The following is a 21,204-nucleotide window of genomic DNA, read 5'->3' on the forward strand; positions in this document are numbered from 1 at the left end:
TTTTTTTTTTTGCCTTTCACTCTTCGAAGTTCCTTTAACAATTATATGCTATACTTTTAAATTTAGCTCTTAGCACCTTGCATTAGCACTGTCTTCCCAATCAGACTGCAAACTCTGAGGAGTCAGGCCTCGGGGAAAGTTCCACTGTACACAGCACATGCTGAACACGCGTTAGAATTCAATACCAGTCCACGCGTCACTCAAACTGTCTTAGAGCTGGAAGGGACCTTGGATCGATCACTTAGTCCTACCCTTCCTTTTGTGTCTGAGGAATCGGAAGCCCATGATTAACTCGCTGATCTATTGGAAAATCAATGATCATTATCCATTAACTAATTTGCATTTACTGCCGCAACCAAGTTGTAGTTTCTACCAGGATTTAGTCAGTACGGGTTGCAAAGGGTAGCAGGTAAGGCAAACACTTAAAGGAACATTCTGTTATTGAAACACAGAAACCAACCTACCTGCAGCTCCAGCTGAGCAGGCAGCATTAGAGGAGAGAAAAATAGTTACATTACCAATTGGTTTGGAAGACTTCCTTTCAGTTGGTCATTACCAACCTGGACAGAAAAGATGAAAAAAATACATAGCCCTACCTTTTAGAGTGTGTGAGGGGGGAAAAATAGCTCAACTAAGACTGACCTTTAAGAAGCCACATGCACGTGGCTTTGGCTTTGACATGAGGAACCTTGTAAGAAAACCGGCAACCGGCCCTCTCACTCAAGAACACAAGTACAATCATAGCTAGATTATGCTTGTATGTCCATATCTTCACTACACGGGTGGGGTTGAGGTTTTTCCGTCAAAAAATAATTAAATCTAGTAAGCATGTCTCTGGACTTAGTGAAAAATCAGAATGGCCAAAGCAGAAAAGACAATAATTGGGCAAGAGCATGAAATGCAGACTGGGAAGTAACGTGGAATGATGGATGGGAAGTTACTGGTTCGCAGCCGTTTGCCTTTCTGGTCTCTAGTTCTGTGTGTTTATATACACTTTTGAAATAACATACATGGAGCCACAAGTGTTATATGTTTCCATTGCAGGACCCTCACAGAGGTCACTTAGCCTCAGAGGGCTCAGAGCCCTTCGATGCTACCACGTAGCTATTAATGTCTAAACGCATTTGCATAAGACATGGACTACACTATTTTTCAAGGTCCCTTCTAGCATATAGGCATATAAGAAGGCCAAAAGAAATATAAGCTACGCCTATGCAAGTGAGAAAACCAACAGAAGCATTAGCTAAACCATGAGCCATCTAGAAATTGGGAAGTTATACAGAAAGAGTCCAATCGTCCACACATAAAGTACTAATAAAAGTCTTTACACATCCTGCTCAAAAACAGGGGTTTAAGACACTGTTTTCTGAATGCAAACTGGCAGCACAGGCACTTACTCCACAAAACCACATTGCTCTCCACACGCACCCCTGCAGCTCCTGACTCGGACCCAAAGGCTATCTGCAGAGTAAGAATAAGACGCGTGCGCCTGGAAGCCAGGGAGGCCCTACAGCCCTGTGGCCTCGAGTCAAGATGCAGGGCACACAGGGGAGATGCTGACTTGCTCCCGGACCTACAGCATAACTTCGAGCTTTCCCGGGGGGTGTGGGTCGTACCTGCCACATCAGCTTGGACACAGTCCCTTTGCATCGATGGCTAATGACACTTGCCAGTCTCCCCTTGAAAACTGCAGCTAACCAACTGAAGGCGCCCCAGGGTAACTTGAGAGCTATGATTAGACACAGATGAGCCTGGCTGAAATGTACGTAGCTATTATAATGAAATGTACTTATTTCTCCATTTCCAATCAGTGAGTTTAGGGATCCAGAGAGCTCTGGGACTTTAACTATCCCAGTCCAGGAGCTGCCAAAAGCCCAGCTCTGCATCCTTAATAAACGGATGGACTCTAGAACCAGCCACCCAACCTGCCTGCCACAGGGCACGAAGACATTGAGACCCAGTTAACACCTTCTTCCAAAATAAGGGGACGGAGCGTGGGATAAGCTAGATGCAAGATTTTGAAGTGGATGGTGAACAGGTTGGAGAACACAGCACCTTCCAGCCGGCTGACTGGAGAAAGGCGAGCGCCTGCTTCCCACTTACTCGGATGCGTTTGGCCCTGCGCATGTCATCGGCGGTCAGGGTGCTCTGGGTGGGCAGCACGCTCTCCTCGTGCTGGGGCTGCAGGTGCAGGCTGTGCGCTTCCGGCTCCTGCTCCAGGGAAGACGGGGTCTCCTGTGGCAGCTGAGGGATCGGGAGGGCGGTCGGTTCTGGTTGATCCAGCCCGTTCAGAGTAGCTGGCTCAGCCTCATCGAACTGTTCCTTGGGGGAGAAATGTAGCAAGTCCTGAAATTGCAATAACCAAGAATTATTCCCTCACCTAGATAGAGATGAGCGTGCTTTGAAAGAATGTCAGCTATGGTTTTGAATTACTGCTTTTTTGAAATGACTAGAATCGTAATGCTCAGAAAAAGTATTTTCCTCCTGGGGAAGTTAATTAGACAACTACCCATAGAACGTGAAAACTATGAGACATTCCAGATCACTTCACGAGGAAAAGACTCTTCTGGAACATCATTTTTTAATTTTTAAACTAATTAAACAGAGTCCCCCAATAGCTCCAGACAAATTCAAAGCTTTAGGGCAGGAAAGTTGGGTTTTTGTTCTAAGTAATATCTGAAAATACAGTTTTCTTTGCCTTTCTCTAGCCACGCTTTTTTTTTTTTTTTTTTTTTTACTAATTCATTTTTATTGCATTTTACAAAATGTTAACAGCAAGTTTAAAAAACCAAGCATGCCCTGGTCCATCTTCATGGATGCCTTAGAGAGCGCTGCTCCTGACTCCCTTTCCCAGCCTGCACTGGGCGGGGGCTGCTGCCCCAGGCTGTGGATATGAAGTTCTCCTTTCGGTCTCCGGCCACACTGTAAGCAACAGGCAGCAGAGCTGTCATCTTCGGAAGGGCATCTGTATTAAATCCAATAGTAGTGCCAGTACATCCTCTAATTAACTACAATAGTAGAGCCCGTATGCCCTCTAAGCCAGCATCTTTCCCATCAGTCCCAGTACCTGTGTCCCATCATCACACTTCTCCCCATTTTCACTGGTGATTTCCAAGCGGATAAACTTTGGAGGACGCCCTGGCCGTCGACCTGGGCCAAATCGCCTCTTGCCTCGTCCCCTCCCTCTGCATCTTGTTCTGAGGATAAGAGATTGGGTTATAATGAGTCATGGTTACATATTGCGCTATTAACAAATACTTTCCCAAATCTTAATTTCCTTACTTTATTATTCTTCCTGATTTTTTTAAAATGGAAACTACTGTTTCTGCTAATATATAGTACACTTCTTAAATGTCTCATCTTTGCTCTCTAGAGAGCTCAAAGAGATGTCTCAAATTATTCAGAAAAAAAAAAGAAGCTAGAGCCCTGGCAGGCGTGGGTCAGTGGACTGTGCAACCCAACCCTCCGCCCACTCTGCACGGCACCTCGCAGCGAAGGAGCCGGAGATGGCACAGCCACACTGGTGGTCTCCCTGTAATTCATGGTCATGGCCTCAGCGAGCTCCCCAGGCTGCAGGCAATCATACTGTACTTCCCAGACCATTTACTTCCCACTCCCTAAATGCCCATACCGCCTCCTCTCTTCTCAAATCCTACAGAGGTTGGTAGCCCTACCTCTGTCCTCTGGTCCTTTCCCTTCCAAACCACTCTCATTCTTCACCGGGACAGTTGGAAGAGCTTCTCACTGGACTCCCTGTCTTCACTCTTGCTCCAATATAAGCTAAATTGGTTTTATTTTTATCCGGGTGATGTTTTAAAGTATAATTGACATCACAATACTCTCTGATCAAAACACTCTAAAGATTTCTTACCAACACTCAGAATAAAATCCACATTTCTCACCATTACTCATAAGGCCTACCTGTTCTGGCTCCTGCCCACCCCATCCGGTATGATTCTCCCTTGTTTATCTTTTTGATATAGTGGAATTAAACATATAATGAAGGAATTCTACTACCAAAAAACAGTCTGAAAATCAAAGGTGCAGATTATTTCCAAGGTGTATGCTATCTCAAGAATTCATACTTTAGGATCTTTAGTTAGGGGAGATTTAACTAAGGTGAAAGGCCCTCCCATTGCTGGGGACTGGTTATGCTGGAAAAGAGTTTTATGATAAGTGAGGATGGAGTGGGCGGGAAATGACATTTAAAATTCCCCTCAGCAGCCTACCTGGTTACCTGTCTACACACACACATATACACAAACACTCATTAGTTTATAGAGAGTATAAAGTGAGTCTGGACTTGAAAACCTAAGTTTCTGAAACCTTCCCCATCATTCTACCTGCTAAATACATCCAGTTTCTCGTCATGAGAATTGAGATGCTGTTGCAACTGCTCCGAGCTTATAAATCGGCGGTTACATTCATAGCAGGGCCAATTCTTTTCTTGCTCTCGAAGAACTACAGTCACAGGAGAGAAGTTATAAAGGCTGATGATCAATAGACACCAATAAAACTCAAGCATCCTCCCCCACTCATCTCACCACAGCCAAGTTCATAAACATACAGTGTCTGCTACTTGCATTACTGTTTAAAATCAAAGGCTAAAGTTTGACAGAGAACAATTTTTAGGACGTTATTTTCTGATATATTCATGATGTAAGACATCAAAGGAACAAACATCCTCATACTATCCTCTTCCACCCCCCAACACACACACACACACACACACACACACACACACACACAGCCTCACCACACTGGAAGGACAGAAAGTGCTACAGTGTGAATCTGTATTCAGATAGCCTAGTGATTCAGATGCAAGCTTCAAAATCTGAGGGTATATTTTATCACAAATAACTTGAAAATCAATGCCCAATATAACCACTTTGGCACAATGTTCAGAGCTGATTATATGCATAACCTATGACCCAGCAATTCCACTCCGAGAGGTACACCCCTGAAATGCACACACATGTTCATGAAAAGACATGCATAAGAATGTTCACAGTGGCACTCTTCATAAGATCCAAAAGCTGGAAATGACCCTCCCATATAATGATGAGTTTAACCGGCTTTTGTCCTTGGCTCCTGGGAGGTAAACTCTACCTTGGAATTTCCCAAGTAATATGTGTTCTTGTGACTGATAGTAGTCCCTGACCATCCCTGAATTTATGCTAATGAGATGATTCTGATGAGGGCTGGCTGTGCCAGAAAGCCAGGCCACTTGATTACAGAGTGCTTTGAGCAAGGCGATAGCAGCCAGGGCGTGGAGCAGGAGCTGGAAGGTAAGTTCAACCCCAGGGACAGTGAGTCACTCCATGGCGCCTCGGTAATGAGATCTCAAAAAAACCCTGGGCCTCGAAGCTCAGGTGATCTTCCATGGTTGCTAAGCACACATCAATGTGCTAGGGAGGTGACATGGCCCAAAAACCGATCTGGTATTCTATTGTATGAATATACCACAATTCATTCGTCTATTTTACCGTAATTTGGGTTGTATATATAAAGCAATTCTGATACTACCTACTTGGAGTTAGGTCACATAGCAATGAGAACGATCAAATAACAATACACAACAATATGGATGAAGCTCATGAACATAATGTTGAGCAAAAGGTGCACACCAGAGGTGTACATAGCACACTCTTCTATCAGACAAAGCTCGGTGCCAGCACGTCGTGTCTGGGAGGGAAGGCAGGAGGCATCACATTGGGGTGAGGGGCAACTGAAAGAAGCACAGAGGCCTCCTGGGACACAGGTCCTGTTCCGTACCTGCACCTGGGTGCAGGTGACACAGGTATGTTCACTTCATGGAAAGTCGCCGAGCTGTATACTTCTAATTTGTGCATTTCTATGTATGGAGATTATCCTACCGTAACACTTATATTAAAAACAAAATCGATGCCTGTCTGGCTATGTCCCCAGAGATTACATCTAGATAGGAATCACCCTCTGATTTAGCATGTGCAGGTTTTCATTACGTTAAATACTATTTCCCAGCACTCATGAAAGAGATGTAAATATGTCACTGTCATTTGATCCTAGAATTAGACAGGGATGTGTAGCTCTAGAAAGCCTACTGGAATATCTTTCTAAATATATTGAGATAGAAAAACTAGGGATTGCATAAAGATACAATCTATGTAACTTAGAACTCATATATAACATATATATATATAAAAAAAAAAAACAAGGCAGCCACCTTTCCTTTCTTCCTCAGAAATGTCATGAATTTTCTGGTTCACGAACTCAGCGTAGGACGCGGCGTACCACACCTGCAAGAACCAAGCGCATCATCAGGCACTGTGGGCCGCCACTAGGCGTTCTCTGCGAGCTTAACTTCTCAAATACTTCTCCTGCTCATACGAAACAATGCAGGCCTTTCCACAGCCCGTGGAGAGCAGCTCACAGCAACAACACATCCCACTGGGCCCAACCCCTCCAACTCCAGTCGGAGTTCATCTGCCAAGACACACAGCGTGTTTTCGTTTGCCTTTTTTTTAAAAAAAATTGTTTTTGTTATTAGAACGACTTCACAAGAGGTGATATTCATGTCTCTTCATCTAAATAAAACACAGCCTCCCCTGATGTTTTTATCTGTATTTAAACACGGGTGTTCACACAGCTGTCATCACAGCGGCTCCGGCCCCCACCAGTCACCAAACGGCTCTCACCCAGGGCCTCCAGATGCTGCCCCGCCCTTCCTGGTCTGTTCCCCGCTCCCTGCGTCTGCTCCATGTCTGGCTCTTCTTCCTCTCCCGGACTTCTAAATACTGGCGTTTCCCAAAGCTTAGTCCAAGTTCAGGGCCTTCTTCATTGTTACGAAGGTGGTCATATCCATTCCAACCAATTCTACGCTAATAACTCCCAAATCAGTATCTCCATCCTAGACCCTCCCTGCTCCCTCCACGTACATTCTATCGCCTACTTGGTATTTTGGGTGTTTCACAAACAGCTCCAACTTAACGTGCCCAGAACTGAATTCAAGATGCTCCCCAACTCCCCTACTAACCACTGCTTACCTTCCCCATTTCAAGAAATACCCCACCTTTCACCCAACTGCTCAGACTTCAAACGCAAAAGGTATCTTGGACTTCTGTTTTCTTCTGTAATCCTTTAGCAAAAACTGGTGATTGCTCGAATGTTCTTCATCTCTGTTTCTGCCACTAGATACATGCCAACGAGCCTCCTCTTTTCTACTCTTGCTCCCTCCAGCCCATTCTCCACACAGAAGCTAGAGTGGTTTTCTTAAAACACCGTCAGATTCCGCCATTCCCGTGCTTAAAAGCCAGCAACAGCTTCTTGTTTGGTGACAAACCTGACATGCTTGGCAGCCTCCTAAGGGCACATAATCTGGTCCTACCTTGCTAAGCAATCCCAGCTCTCATCACTCTGCTTCACTGTTTCTTCAACCAAGAGGCCCAGGGTCAGTTCCTCAAACATGCCAGTTCTTTCCCACCCCAACCTTCATTTGCCCTTGCTGCTTCACCACTGGGAATGCTGGGTTCTTTTCTTCACCGTCCACTAACCCTGCTCCACTGCTGGCCCCTTCTTGTTAGCTAGTTCTCGGCCTAATTATCTCTTCAGCAAGGCCCTCCCTCTCCAGCGATCTAAACTGGTCCCGTTGCTGCTATTTGCTTTTTTTTGCACCATTTGTTTCCTTCCTAATGCTCACCACTATTTGATATCGTTTGCTTATTTATATCTTTTGCCTATCCTCCCCCTTCTCTCCCTCCCCCATCTAGAATACAAGTTTCCTAACACAGGGAACCATCCACCTTTTCCTCGTGTCTGAAACCAGTAGGAGTTCCATGTATTAATCCCTAAATGAATGAATCCTACATCATTGTTATGGAACATTATTTTAGCAACATGAAAATATTAATTTGAGAGACTTCATTTTTAACGGCGGATACTATTCCACAAAGTCTGTATTCTAAAATGTACTTAGCCATGACCCTGTGGTTGGATTTTTAGGTGATTGTGGTGTTGCTGTTATAAATTCGGGGGGGGGGGAGTAGGAAAAGCATTAATTAATCACAATTCCTAGCAGAGCCCCCACTGAGGCAGCTCCGTACCTTCAGTTCCTGCTTGGGTTCCACGTTCTTTATTGTTGTGTAATACACGTGATGGCCATACTGGTAAGCCACCAGGTTCTGCTCCAGGTGGTTCTGGGCTGGACGCACAAACATCATCCAGTTACAAAGGGTCTCATCAGACAACTCAAACCATAGGTCTTCGTGCAAGTCCCTGTCTTTTCTGTCCCCTTTGTCAAGGGAAACCTGCAACCAAAGAGAAAGTTCAAAGCCACACCGGACAACAGAAGTAAAATCTTCAATAGGCTCTGCATTCGCATCATAATAATAAAAGATTAAACCATATGTCCCGATTCTCCCCTTTGCATAGCTCCTAGAATTGTATCTTGCCAAATATAAAAGGGAAAGGATACTTCCAAAGACCCACCTATAGGAGAATGACCTGGCAAAACCTCAAAGTTAACAACCTGATTGTATAGCTTCTGACGATGTTTTATCATTAACTAACACATCAAAAAATGCTAGAAATAAGCCAGAAAATGCAAGCAAAATACTCCATTTTATTATAACTTGCTTTCATTTGGGATTCAACTGCATTCATTTATAATGTTCAGCCTGTATTTCTCTTTATAAAGGAATATTCTTTCTTAGAGATCTAGAGCATTTACCAAAGAACACCTCCCCGTGACAGCACCTAATTTCTCAAAACACACACCCCAAATATTTTTCCTTCCCACTGCCCTTTCTTGGCTCTCCAGAGTGGCTCTCAAAGAGGCAGTCCCCAATGGGTTAAACAGAAGCAAAAGCATCAAATGTAAAAAAAAAAAAAAAAAAAAAGATCAGTATAAATATACTTTAACATAGTGAGCTATTCTTTAGCAAAAGAATCCACATTAGTTTCAAAAATTGAAAAGTGATTTTCTTGAAAACATTCTTGGTACTTAGAGACCTCTTTTCTGCCAAGGGCCATTTGGATATTTGTAACCTCATTCACAGGTCATACAATATCATCAATTTAAAAATTAGCCAGCCCTAACCGGTTTGGCTCAGTGGATAGAGCATCGGCCTGCGGACTGAAGGGTCCCAGGTTCGATTCTGGTCAAGAGCACCTTGGTTGCAGGCACATTCCCAGTAGGGGGCGTGCAGGAGGCAGCTGATCGATGTTTCTCTCTCATCGATGTTTCTAACTCTCTATCCCTCTCCCTTCCTCCCTGTAAAATATCAATAAAATATATTTTTTAAAAAATTAGCCTGCTCTATTTGGTCAAACATTTAATTAACTCACCCCGACGGCCTGGGCAGGGCCAGACCAAAGGATTTTGCGGGCCTTATACGGCCCGAGGGCTGGATGTTCCCCACCCCTGGTTTACACAATCCTCTGTGCTCTAATCATTTTGCGGGGGAGATGTTAGAGCACCTGTTATGGGCTGAATTATGTGCCACCCCCCCTACCCCTGCCGCCAAAAACAAAGAAAAAAACTTCATATGTTGTAGACCTAATTCCCAAGAGCTCAGAATGTGACTATATTTGTCGATAGGGCTTTTAAAGAGGCGGTTATGTTTAAGTGGGGTCATTAGAGTGGGTCCTAATCCAACCTGACGGGTGTCCTTACAAGAAGAGATCGGGACACACAGAGAGAGACACCAAGGCAGCCTTCCAGGGAGAGATGACCAGAGACGCAGCAAGAAGGCAGCCTCTACACGTCAGAGAGGAGCCTCAGAGGAAAGCAACCCCCCAAAAACCTTGATCTTGGCCTTCTAGCCTCCAGAACTGTGAGAAAATGCCTTTCTGTCATGTAACTGGCGTTTTGTTTTGCAGCTCTAGCCAACTAATACAGCCCCTAACACCGACACCTTTCAGAGATGCTCATGTCCTGCCTTAGCAATCAACTGCTGGGAAACTGGGTTAGGAGGCTCAGTAGGAAAATGTGTGCCCTTTACAAGTAATGAGAACAAGAGTGAACTACGAATAAAGCATAGCTTACCTTGAGGTGAATGTAACAGTCTTTCAGCTCGGACTCCCTGACCAGGGGTCCCTCCACGGGACCGAACTGGGTGCGCTTAGGGATGCGCCTTTTGGAGAACACACCTCCGAGAAACCGGTCAATGTAGAGGACCAGGGGGAGGCTGGCTCTGGCTCTGGTGAGCACGGGACGGTTGGGGATGGGGTGCAAGGGGCCGTGCTTGGGGCACACTGAGGCGTGTGCATTGTTACACTCCTCACACCCTGCAACAAACAGCAAACCCGCAAGTCAGACCTTTCAACGTGACTTGATCTCAGGTAAAAAGTTCTAAAGCGGAGCCCTGGCCGGGTAGCACAGTTGGTTAGAGCAGCGTCCTGATACGCCAAAGCTGCGCATTCGACCCCCGGTCAGGGCACATATAGAAATCTTCCAATCTATAGTAATAAAAGCCTAATATGCAAATTGATCGAACGGCCGAAAAGGGGAATGGCCATCCGGACGACCTTCCAGACAACCTTCCGGACAAAGCCGGGGCTGCGAGGGGTGAGGCAGTCGGGGCTGCGAAGGCCTACTCTTGCATGAATTTCATGCATCGGGCCCCTAGTAGATGCATAAAGAAGTGGAACAACAGATTGATGTTTCTCTTTTTCTCTCTCTTTCTCTCTCCCTTTCTTTCTCTTTCCCTTCCCCCCCCCCAAAAAAAAATCAATTAAAAAGTTCTAAGCTGAAAACCCCCCAAGTTTTCAGACCAAAATTCAATTAACTCCTATAATTACAATACCCATTCAATTGTAATAGATTAGCTTTCATAGGCCAATAAAATCCCGAACTTCTCTTCTAAAATCAGGCAGAAATCAGCTACGCCTGCCAAAAATAATATGCAGGCTGTGGCTGTGACTTATTTCTCTACTGGTATTAATTCCAATAGTGGCCACTAAATTTACAAATCAATTATAATATGTCTGAAAAGAAAAAAAGAAGAGCTTATTAGGCTAAATGTTATAAAATCTGATGAGATGAAGAAGGTGAATTTTATAGTGTATAAATTATGTCTCAATAAAGCTGTTAAAAAGAAAACCTGACAATACCATTTAATCAATTTTTTCAAAAGAAATTATAGAACTCTCATTGTCTGGGAACGAAAACAGAGAGCGTACTGTGCAGTTTGAGAGTTGAATGCACTCCGTGAAGGTAATGCTTAAATGAATGAATTTAACATCCCAGCCTTCATTTTCCTGGATGGCACAATCGGACCCGCCCGGAGAGGACGCGCTGGCTCATTCTCCGAGTGATCAGTTTGCACTAAGCATCCACACTCACTGCCTCTCTCCCCGTAGCACCCGTCTGTCAGCTAACCGTCAGAATGATGTATATATAGCCACTGGACCACACGGAGATCATACTCATGACCCTTAGCTAATTTAATTAGCCAATCACATTTTACCAACTCTGGCTGTGTGAAGATCTGGCTTAGGAAATAGGAATTTCCAATTTCAATAATTCTCCAATAGTGAAGAGTTACTTTATATGAATGTCTATAAGAGAAAGTGACTTTATGCGTATTTTGACTAAAGAGTGGCCTTGAAAACACATACATTCAAGGAAAAACACATGAGGTGGTTCTCTGTTGGACATGAAGGTGAACTCTGGCCCCATGCAAACGGGCTTTACCACCATCACACGGAAGATCCCAGGAGAAATCTGGGGAGCCCGGCCAGTGTGGCTCAGTGGTTGAGTGTCAACCTATGTACCAGGAGGTCAGGGTCCAATTCCCGGTCAGGGCACATGTCCAAGCTGAGGCTCGATGCCCTGGAGCAGGGAGCACGGTCCACACAGGAAGCCTCACTCATGAGAACGCGCCGGTACTCACATAAGTCGTGTGGGTCAAAGGGCCGAGGGGGATCCGGCTCCCAGTCATCCAGGTCTGTGTCTTCACCATCTTCCTCCTCCTCTTCCTCTGTGTCCTCATCCTCATCCTCATCCTCTTCCTCTTTGGCCTCCAGTCTACTCATAGGGTTCTGAAGAGTGACCAGAGGGTCCGGGCCGTCCACACTCCCGATGGAAGGTAACACCTGGTTATGCACCGGCAACGAGGCCTGGACAAAGTCGCATGACAAAGTTAGCACACGTCCCCTTACCGCTACTGTAGACACGGACACACATGACATTCAGGTAGTGGGAGCGGGTATTCTTCACACGAGCCCCCTCCAAGGCCCTGGAAAAGTGATTTCCATCCATCGGCTGTAAACAGAGTCTGCCCTCAGTTTTGCTGTTTCTACCCCACATCCGGGCAAGCTGATGAGAAGTCCCAGGTGCTCCCTCCTTTGACACTGGCAGGAGTTTCAAACCCCACCAGCACCTGACCAGGTGCTCTCGAACCCTCCATCTCGACAAAACCCTGAGCCATTCCTTACTCCCTCCAGCCATTTCCAACCTGCTGGAGAGGCCTGCCCTGCCTCCCCTGGGACTGCAGGGATGTGAGCAGCAGACCTTTCCATAGCCTTGTGGTGTGCGCGTGGTATCATCAGTCTCGACCTCTGAACTCAGTTTTGGGTGGGGGTCCCTCCTGCCTCTTCAGGGCGGCCACAGCACTGTAGGTAATGATTTTACCTACCTTCCACCACTCACTTCTCAAACTAAGCACACGGTGCAACCTGCAGTTGGTAAAATTCCATGGTGAGCAGCTCTCCCCCTACCCCTCAGAGAGGCTGAGGTCTTAAGAATGAAAAGTGGTATCTATGTGTTTCAGCGTGCTGAAGTCGATCTTTTGCAAATAAGGGGAGGTTTGGGCCATGTATTGGGTTAAGGCCACCTTACCAAATCTGCTGGCAGAACATAAAAGGTCCCTCAGAGAGTTTTCTCACTTAAATGAGTGCCATGGGTTACAGACCACCCAGATTCCTTTTACCCAATCTTATTTCTCCTGCCCAACTAGTCCCAATTAACCCTAATTTACACTCAAGCCATGTCCCCTTACAATTTAATAAATACAGCAAGGCCCTAGCTGGTTTGGCTCAGTGGATAGAGCATGGGTCCTCGGACAGAAGGGTCCTAGGTTCCATTCCGGTCAAGGGCATGAACCTCAATTGCAGGCTCAATCCCCAGCCCAGGATTCTGTGGAAGGCAACCAATCGATGTATCTCTCTCACATCAATGTTTCTCTCTCTGTTTCTCCCCCTCCCTCCCATTCTCTTTTAAAAAATCAATGGGAAAATATCCTCGGGTGAGGGTTAACAAAAATATAAATAAATAAATACAGGAAGGTCTTTTTTAATGTCTACTCCCTTTTTCTTTATCTCCCCACCTGGCGTTTTCCTCGCCTAGAATGCTCTTCCCGCACCAATCTTCTAAAGCAGACATCACGTTCCAGTTTCTCCATGACCCATCCTGACGCTCTAGCCCTCCCTGACTTCTCTGCTCTGACCTGTGCACCTGGAGGCACAGAATCCCATCCACGTCACCCAGCCTCTGCTCCCCAGTCAGCACCTCCCAGGGCAGCCGGACCCCACTGGAGAGTTCAGTGATGGTCTCTGTGGCGTGGAGATGTCCCTGTCCGTATCTCGCATGCATTGGACGGGCCCTACATCTTCCCTCTCCAGACACCTGAAGACAGTTCTTCAACTACGTCAAGACCAAAACCTCTACTCCATTCACATGGCCGAACTTCCAGCCCCTCTTCATCCTGCTGTCTTCATGGGCTCCCCGGGGGATTCCATATCTGTCTGAATGTAGCATTAGCATTTATGACGGCCTCTTCCCCTGCTGACCCATCTCGCATTTGCAGATCATTAAACGCCCAGGCCCCTCTTCCCTCTCAGAGAGCTATTAATCCACTTCTCTCCTCCTCAGAACTTAAACAGCTGATTTTCACTCAAATGAGAGGATTCTGCATTTCTCTCCAGTCAATTTCCTTTTATTGCTTGTTCTGTCCTTCCAGTCTGCCAAGATCTTTTAGAAGCTAGATTCTGACCTCTCACACATTGGCAAGCCCCATAGCTTCGTAGCCACTGCCAAACACCACCTGCTTTTCAATGCTATGCATTTTCCTGTGAGTCCACCTTGACTCTCCAACTGCCGCTCAGGGAAGCAGAATGCATGGGCTTTGGCGTCAGCTGTGGATTAAAATCCTGGCCCCCTACTTGGCAAGGTAACAAACTACTATGAACCTCAGCTTCCTTATCTGTAAAATGGACATAGCAATAAACCTACACCAATAGGTTGTGAGGACTAAATGAAACAATAATGTATATGAGGGTAATAGTAAAGTGTCTGGCATTTAGTAAGTGCTTAACATTAATAGTAATATATTATTATCATAAATTCTGTAAGGACTGAGATAACATTATATGTCAAAGACTGCTGAACATTCTATGTTTAATGAAGATTACTTTGTGAAAATATATCAGCCCCTTGAGAAATGACACCAGTCCCTGTAGGCACCTAAAGGAACTGGGCTGCTGGTCACAGACACCCCCGTGGTTGGTTAGTTGTGCACCAAGTCCAAGAGCTTCCTAAACTCTATAACGAGGAAGTTCTGCGAGTGTTTACAGAGCCTGACACTATGGCAGTCAAACCTCACAGGGAAGGCAAGGGAGGGTGGGGGGAAGGGGGAGAGATCAACCAAAAGGCTTGTATGCATACACATAAGCATAACCAATGGACACAGACACTAGAGAGAGGGGGTGAGGGCACGAGTGGGGGGGGGGGGGCAATGGGGGAATAAGGACACATATGTAATACCTTCATCAATAAAGAAAAAATTTATTTATTTATTTATTTAAAAAAAAGATCATTGCCCAACGTTTAAAATATTCAGGCTTGCCAAGGCCGGTTTGGCTCAGTGGATAGAGCGTCGGCTTGTGGACTGAAAGGTCCCAGGTTCGATTCCGGTCAAGGGCATGTACCTGGGTTGCGGGCACATCCCCAGTAGGAGATGTGCAGGAGGCAGCTGATCGATGTTTCTCTCTCATCGATGTTTCTAACTCTCTATCTCTCTCCCTTCCTCTCTGTAAAAAATCAATAAAATATATTTAAAAAAATAAAATAAAAAAATAAAAAATAAATAAAATAAAATATTCAGGCTCGCCTGGCTGGTGTAGCTCAGTGGATTGAGCATCATCCCATGGACCAAGAGGTCCCAGGTTCGATTCCCAGTGAGGGCACATGCCCGGGGTGCAGGCTTGATCCCTAGTAGGGGGTGTGCAGCAGGCAACTGATTGGTATGCCTGTCTCATCGCTGATGTTTAGATCTCTCTCTCTCCTTCTCCCTTCCTCTCTGAAATCAACAAAAATATTTCAAAAAGTAAAAAATAAAATAAAATGCTCAGGCTCCAGAAAGCAGATAAAAATCAGTTACCTCCAACAGTGCGTGCCTGTTTTAACATGCATGCCTGTAACCGAGGAGCCCCGACTCCTACGTGGCATCCCACCTCTGCAGCTCAGGGCCTTCCAGAAGCTTTACGTGGGAGGACAGCATGCTGGGGGCTGCTTCAGCTTCGGCTTCCATAGAAGCAGAAGGAAATACCCGCCGAGTGAAGCCTGAACCAGAAAAAGACCAGGGACTCCTGTCTGGCAGCAGGACTGCGTTTGCCACCTCCCCTCGCGGCCGCCCCTGATCCTCCAGCAAAGCTGCTGCGTCCCCACTTGTTATCTCAGAGCACAGTTTCAATGTCGCCCTTTATTCTAAGCACTTAAATTTTATGCCTGTGTTAGTGATGAATGTTATCACACACTGAACAAACCAAAGCATATATCCACCTCTGCTCCTCATAAATTCTTTATATCTCTGCAGAGCCAACCTCAAAGAATGAATTCAGCAATTCAGAGGCGTTCCAGCGGAGCGGAGATGTATTTCCCCCGCAGATGCTGCTAGAAAGACTGTGGTTGGGCAAGGTTACCGCTGGCTTCTCGCCACTGCTGAGAAAGCTGACATTAAAATAGTACCAGCAACCTTCTCCTCCCCCACGCTGAGCTCCCCTAAAAGACTGTGGCAAAGAAAAGGCCCGACACTTCAGCATTATCTGGAAAGGCTGATGTTGAAGCAGAGGTTGAATGCACAGCAGAATCATGCAAACTACTGCTGAAAAGGGATGAGAAGGGTCCATGACAATCATTGCTAGGGACACACTGTCTATTTCCAGAAAGCATAGACCTCAACACACCGTAGGCATGCATTATAAATTTGTTCAATTAATGATTCAAATTCAGCCTGGCCAGTGGTTGAGTGTTGACCTAAGAACCAGGAGGTCACTGTTCAATTCTGCACATGCCGGGCTGTGGGCTCAATCCCCAGCAGGGGCCGTGCAGGAAGCAGCTGATCAATGATTCTCATCATTGATGTTTCTATCTCTCTCTCCCTCTCCCTTCCTCTCTCTGAAATCAATTTAAAAAAACAACATATTTTTCAAAAACTAATTCAAATTCAACTGACACTTACTGGGAGCGAGGCATATTTTTAAATTCCTTTGAGGCCAGGTAACATTACTACATCGCTCCTAAGTGGCAGAGATAAAATTCAGATTCTGACTCTGCTTTTTCCGCTACGTCACAATGGCCCCTAGGGAGCAACCGCGGAGGTGAGCCTCACATATACCTTTAACCCCAGAGCCTCAAGGCACCCACCCTTGCTCCGGAGACAACAGCCAGGCGGCAAGGTCGAGTGGCAATTATACTCACAGAAAGAGAATTCAACACAAAAGTACTTTAATACTGTGCATTTTGTCACCCACAATAAAACACGGGAGGTAGGAGGAAAAAGAATTTGTTAAACTTATTGGTGCACCTTCTCCGTCCCACTTAATGCCTCGCTCTGTAATATTCTCTGAAACTATGTAATGCGTTTCAGGAGGCAATTTATGGGAGGAGTGAAATAGGAAGCCACACTGGACAGCAGCAAACGCAACAGAATGCTTCTGGTCCCTCCCGAGACCCATGATCAGCAGCATATTTCCTCCTCAGCGTGTGGGGAGTCGCACATGCTCATTTTCAGAAACAAAGAAGAGACTGTGCTTCCGGGTCTGGAGACCGCGGGTGCCTTGCTTAGGGAGGAGGGAAGACACATGTGAAAAAGGCTTCAACCCTAGCCGGTTTGGCTCAGTGGATAGAGTGTCAGCCTGCGGACTAAAGGGTCCCAGGTTCAATCCTGGTCAAGGGCACATGCCTGGGTTGGGGGCTCGATTTCCACCCCCCCAGTAGGGGGCGTGCAGGAGGCAGCCAATCAATGATTCTCATCATTGATGTTTCTATCTATCTCTCTCCCTTCCTCTCTGAAATCAATAAAAAAAAATTTTTTTTTAAAAAGAAAGAAAAAGGCTTCAAATGGGTTTTGCCACCACTGAAAATAGGAACCATTTTGCTAAGGGGGAGTGGGGAGGGGGAAGCTTTTATCGTCTGTGTTAAATGCTCATCCAACTCTCTATCCGGAATGTATCCAGGTCACAGAATAAGCTGACAATCAATGAGGTGTTATAGCCAGGAATAAAAACCGTGAGGGTTGAAAGGAAGCTGTAATAAAGAAAGATGCTAAGCCCACGGTTACACTTCCTTGTGATGTCACTGTTCACAGAGCTATCTGAGCCCCACCTTCCTTTTGTACAGAACATGAAACAGATTGTTTCTGGAGATTGAAGAAGATGAAGGGCCCTTTGAGGTGCAAATGGCAACACCATTTCTAATTAAAATATGCCTTAACAGTAAAACAACAGAATACCATTTTGCATATCAGATTGGCAAAATATTAAAAGAACGGAAGGGTGTGTGGTAATGGGCATGCTCATATATTGTTGGTAGGAATGTAAATTTTTTCACCTTCTGAAAAGCTGTTTAGGGCATCTTGTCAAAATAACTTTCCCACTTGTAGTGAAAAACTTTAAACATATGTCAAATACAGAGAATAGTATAATACACCTCACACACTCATCACTTGGCTTCAAGTATCAACTCACGGCTAAACTTATTTCAACTACTCTCCCACGCATTTTCTCCCTCACTAGATTATTTGGAAGCAAACCTCGGGCATTGTTCATTTTCATCTGTAAATAGTTCTGTAGATAAGCCTACAGAAAAATAACTTTTAACTTGCTATATTAGCATATCTAAAAAGTTAATCATTCCTTAATATCATCAAATAGCCACTTAGCGTTAGGATTTCCCCAGTGGTCTCATTTTTTCTTTTTTTTTACAACTGGTTTGTCCAAAGTCTCCTTTAATCTGTAAATCCCCATTCCTCTTCTTTTCCTTTGCAATTTATATGTGGAAGAAAGTAGGCCTTTTGCCTGACAGTTTCCCACAGTATGGACTTTGCTGACTACAGCCTTATGTGTCTCTGAACTTGTTCTAGTTTGTCTACCAGGCTTCCTACAAGCTAGTAGCAGAACCCAGAGACTCAATCAGATTCAGGCTCAATTTGGGGAGAGGAATACTTCATATGAAATGAAGTAGAAGGTACACAACAGCAGGAGGCCTATAACGAATGGTTCTCTCTTTTTCATGATATTAACAATGTTCAGAGGGTCAGGTTGATCCATCCGTTATAAGGTGCCTCGTCAGCTTTTTCCTGATGGTTTCAGACTATTGTTAATGATCACTGCCTAGGCCCATATTTCATTAAAGATGAAAAATGGTGATATTCTAAGCCAGGCCTCCCCTCTTTATTTATTAGTTGGAATGCTTCTAAGAAGATATTTCCCTCATCAAGTAATTGTTTACCTGAGTACATTCAGGGAAGAAAGGCCGTATTCTTTCTGGTCATTTACCAGTTTCCTGAAGAATGAATGTAGTGGTCCCTTAGCATCCTCAAAAAGTGACCAGTGCATTATTGCTTTTAATATCGGTATGAGCTTATGGGTTTTAAATATATTTAATGTATTTCAATCTATTATATTTGTTTTCCTTTTTAAAAAATATTTTAAATATATTTTTATTGATTTCAGAGAGGAAGGGAGAGGGAGAGAGAGATAGAAACATCAATGATGAGAGAGGATCATCAATCAGCTGCCTCCTGCATGGCCCCCACTGGGGATCGAGCCCACAACCCAGGAGGTCACAGTTCAATTCTGGTCGGGGCACATGCCTGGGTTTTGGGCTTGATCCCCAGTAGGGCGAGTGCAGGAGGAATCCGATAGGTGATTTTCTCTCATCATTGATGTTTCTTTCTCTCCCTTTCCCTTCCTCTCTCTGAAATAAATAAAAACAAATATATATATATATATATTTTTTAAGTTCAAAAGCAGAAAGTGCTTACCAATTGAGAATGTACTTAATAATCACTCGAGACACTCAGTTGAGTGGCTAAGTTAATCATACTACCTGACATGAAAATAAAACTATTTGGAGTCAGACTGACAACATCTAGCTCCTGCACCTTCTTTATCACTTTCACAATCTGGAGGAGAACAAGGAAACCCCTCAAAGTCAAAAAGGCTATATTAGAAATATGGATGAAAGGAAAGAAGTGTTTTAAAGGGTAACCAAAAAGAATCTCAGTTTTTCAGAAGCTAGAATGATGAAGGCTGCCATCAACTTTACTTTCCTATATAAGAAGCACACATTCAAGAGAATACACAGTGCAGAGGGTTGGGGACCATTCCAGGGAATGGTAACATTCGTAATATTATCCCAAACAACAAAGAGGCAAAAAGGAACGCATTACCTGCTGAGTTGTAGCATCCTGTTGGACATAAGCTACCTGGCTGGGGTCTGTAAACAGAGTCTAGACAAAAACAAAAACAACAACAAACTTATCAATAGATCTTTAGACAGCTCGCCTACACAGAGAAAATTATCCTATTGCTAAGCACCGATTCGTGGGAGAGTTAACTCCCATATAGCTAGTAATAATCCTTCATTAATAAAGAAGATAACGATAGCAATCTTACATTTAGCTAAAGCCTTTCATTCAGATGGCACCACAGAGGCTGTGTAGGCTAACCATCTCAACTGGCTAACATACTTCAACATTTTACTCGTCAGCAAAGCCTCTCTTGAGGCTGAATGTCACGGCTAATTTAAAAGGCCTGTCATGAAAACATAAAAGACACGCCATGAACGGGGGTGCATTCACTCACACTTACACTGTGAACCACAAGGAGTAGACCTACAATTAAATGAAAATGATAAACATACATAAAAATATAGAAGAGTACTGCACATGCAGCCATGGCAACTCTTTCAAATATAAAATGCACACATTATCAGAAGAGCAGAAGAAAAATAAGCTGAATTTAATGTTCCATAGATTTTTTTTTTCCAGAAAAGCCAGTAAAATCACAATTTAAAAGGAAGTTCTCATAAACACATAATTTATGTCATGATGCAGCAAAGCTGATTACAGAAGAAAAATCTTCAAAATTATTTTAGCCCAGGGCACCACAGAAAACCTCCAGTCCAGAAAAATATTCTTTCCCCTAAAACCTTTAAAAGACTTTAATTTGCCCACGCCTTGAGCAAACGTATGGGAATAAGAACTATGGCTACGTTTCGATTGCAAAAGAATGTAAAAGAGAGTTTCAGCCAGTGCCAGATTCTTAAATCTGACATTAAAAATTAACAGAATTCAGACTTGGGGGTGGTGGGGGAGCGCACAATGGGGAGATGAGGACACATATGTAATACCTTAATCAATAAAGAAAAAAAAGGAATTCAGACATTTGGTAATAAACTAAAAGCTGGACACAGAACAGTCTTTACATTAACTATGTGATCTTACTTTAATACAGTTAGGGGACTATGCCTAAGCAGAGGCATTCCAAAACTATCATCTCCATGTTTGGCAATTTCATGTTTATACCAATTTGAAAGGTATCAATTAGTAGGCTCCATTTCTTCTTGGAAATGATTTGAGCCTTCTGATTAAATATTGCACATAAGGGCACATTTTTATTACCAGGATCCTACGATAAAAGCATGGAACTTAATTTTTTTAATATGTTTAAAAGTGCTTTGTCCAGTGTAAAAAAAGTGCTAACAAGAGAAACGAAGTTATATATTGGGGAATATTTGTGTCATACATTTGGAGACTAATACCCCAAGTCACTGGCAAAAAAAAAAAAAAAAAATCTTTAATTGTACAGCTTTTACCTTCGCTCTGTTACAGTCCTGCAAATCGGCAATGAATTACTAATAAATAGCAGTGAATAAGCTAGTGGGACCTTTGCTTATACATTTAACTACAACTCTGTATGTTTTCCCTGACCCATCTTTGA

The 21,204-nt window shown here is 44.2% G+C and overlaps 1 protein-coding gene across 2 annotated transcripts in view; it reads right to left on the minus strand.

Moving 5' to 3' along the window:
• PRDM10 (PR/SET domain 10) overlaps positions 1-21,204 on the minus strand; it is a 79,110-nt gene that overhangs the window by 25,719 nt on the left and 32,187 nt on the right. The window contains exons 4-11 of one of the 2 annotated variants that reach the window (XM_059676931.1): positions 19,653-19,712; positions 11,874-12,099; positions 10,025-10,266; positions 8,082-8,285; positions 6,206-6,278; positions 4,344-4,461; positions 3,068-3,197; positions 2,104-2,346 (exon numbers count right to left, since the gene is read on the minus strand). In XM_059676931.1, coding sequence (XP_059532914.1) covers positions 2,104-2,346; positions 3,068-3,197; positions 4,344-4,461; positions 6,206-6,278; positions 8,082-8,285; positions 10,025-10,266; positions 11,874-12,099; positions 19,653-19,712 — 1,296 coding nt within the window. Of the gene's footprint in view, positions 1-2,103; positions 2,347-3,067; positions 3,198-4,343; positions 4,462-6,205; positions 6,279-8,081; positions 8,286-10,024; positions 10,267-11,873; positions 12,100-19,652; positions 19,733-21,204 lie in introns of those variants that run through there. The other variant, XM_059676930.1, reaches the window with a different exon arrangement.

The sequence above is a fragment of the Myotis daubentonii genome, chromosome 19 (assembly GCF_963259705.1).
Source record: "Myotis daubentonii chromosome 19, mMyoDau2.1, whole genome shotgun sequence".
Lineage (NCBI taxonomy): Eukaryota > Metazoa > Chordata > Mammalia > Chiroptera > Vespertilionidae > Myotis > Myotis daubentonii.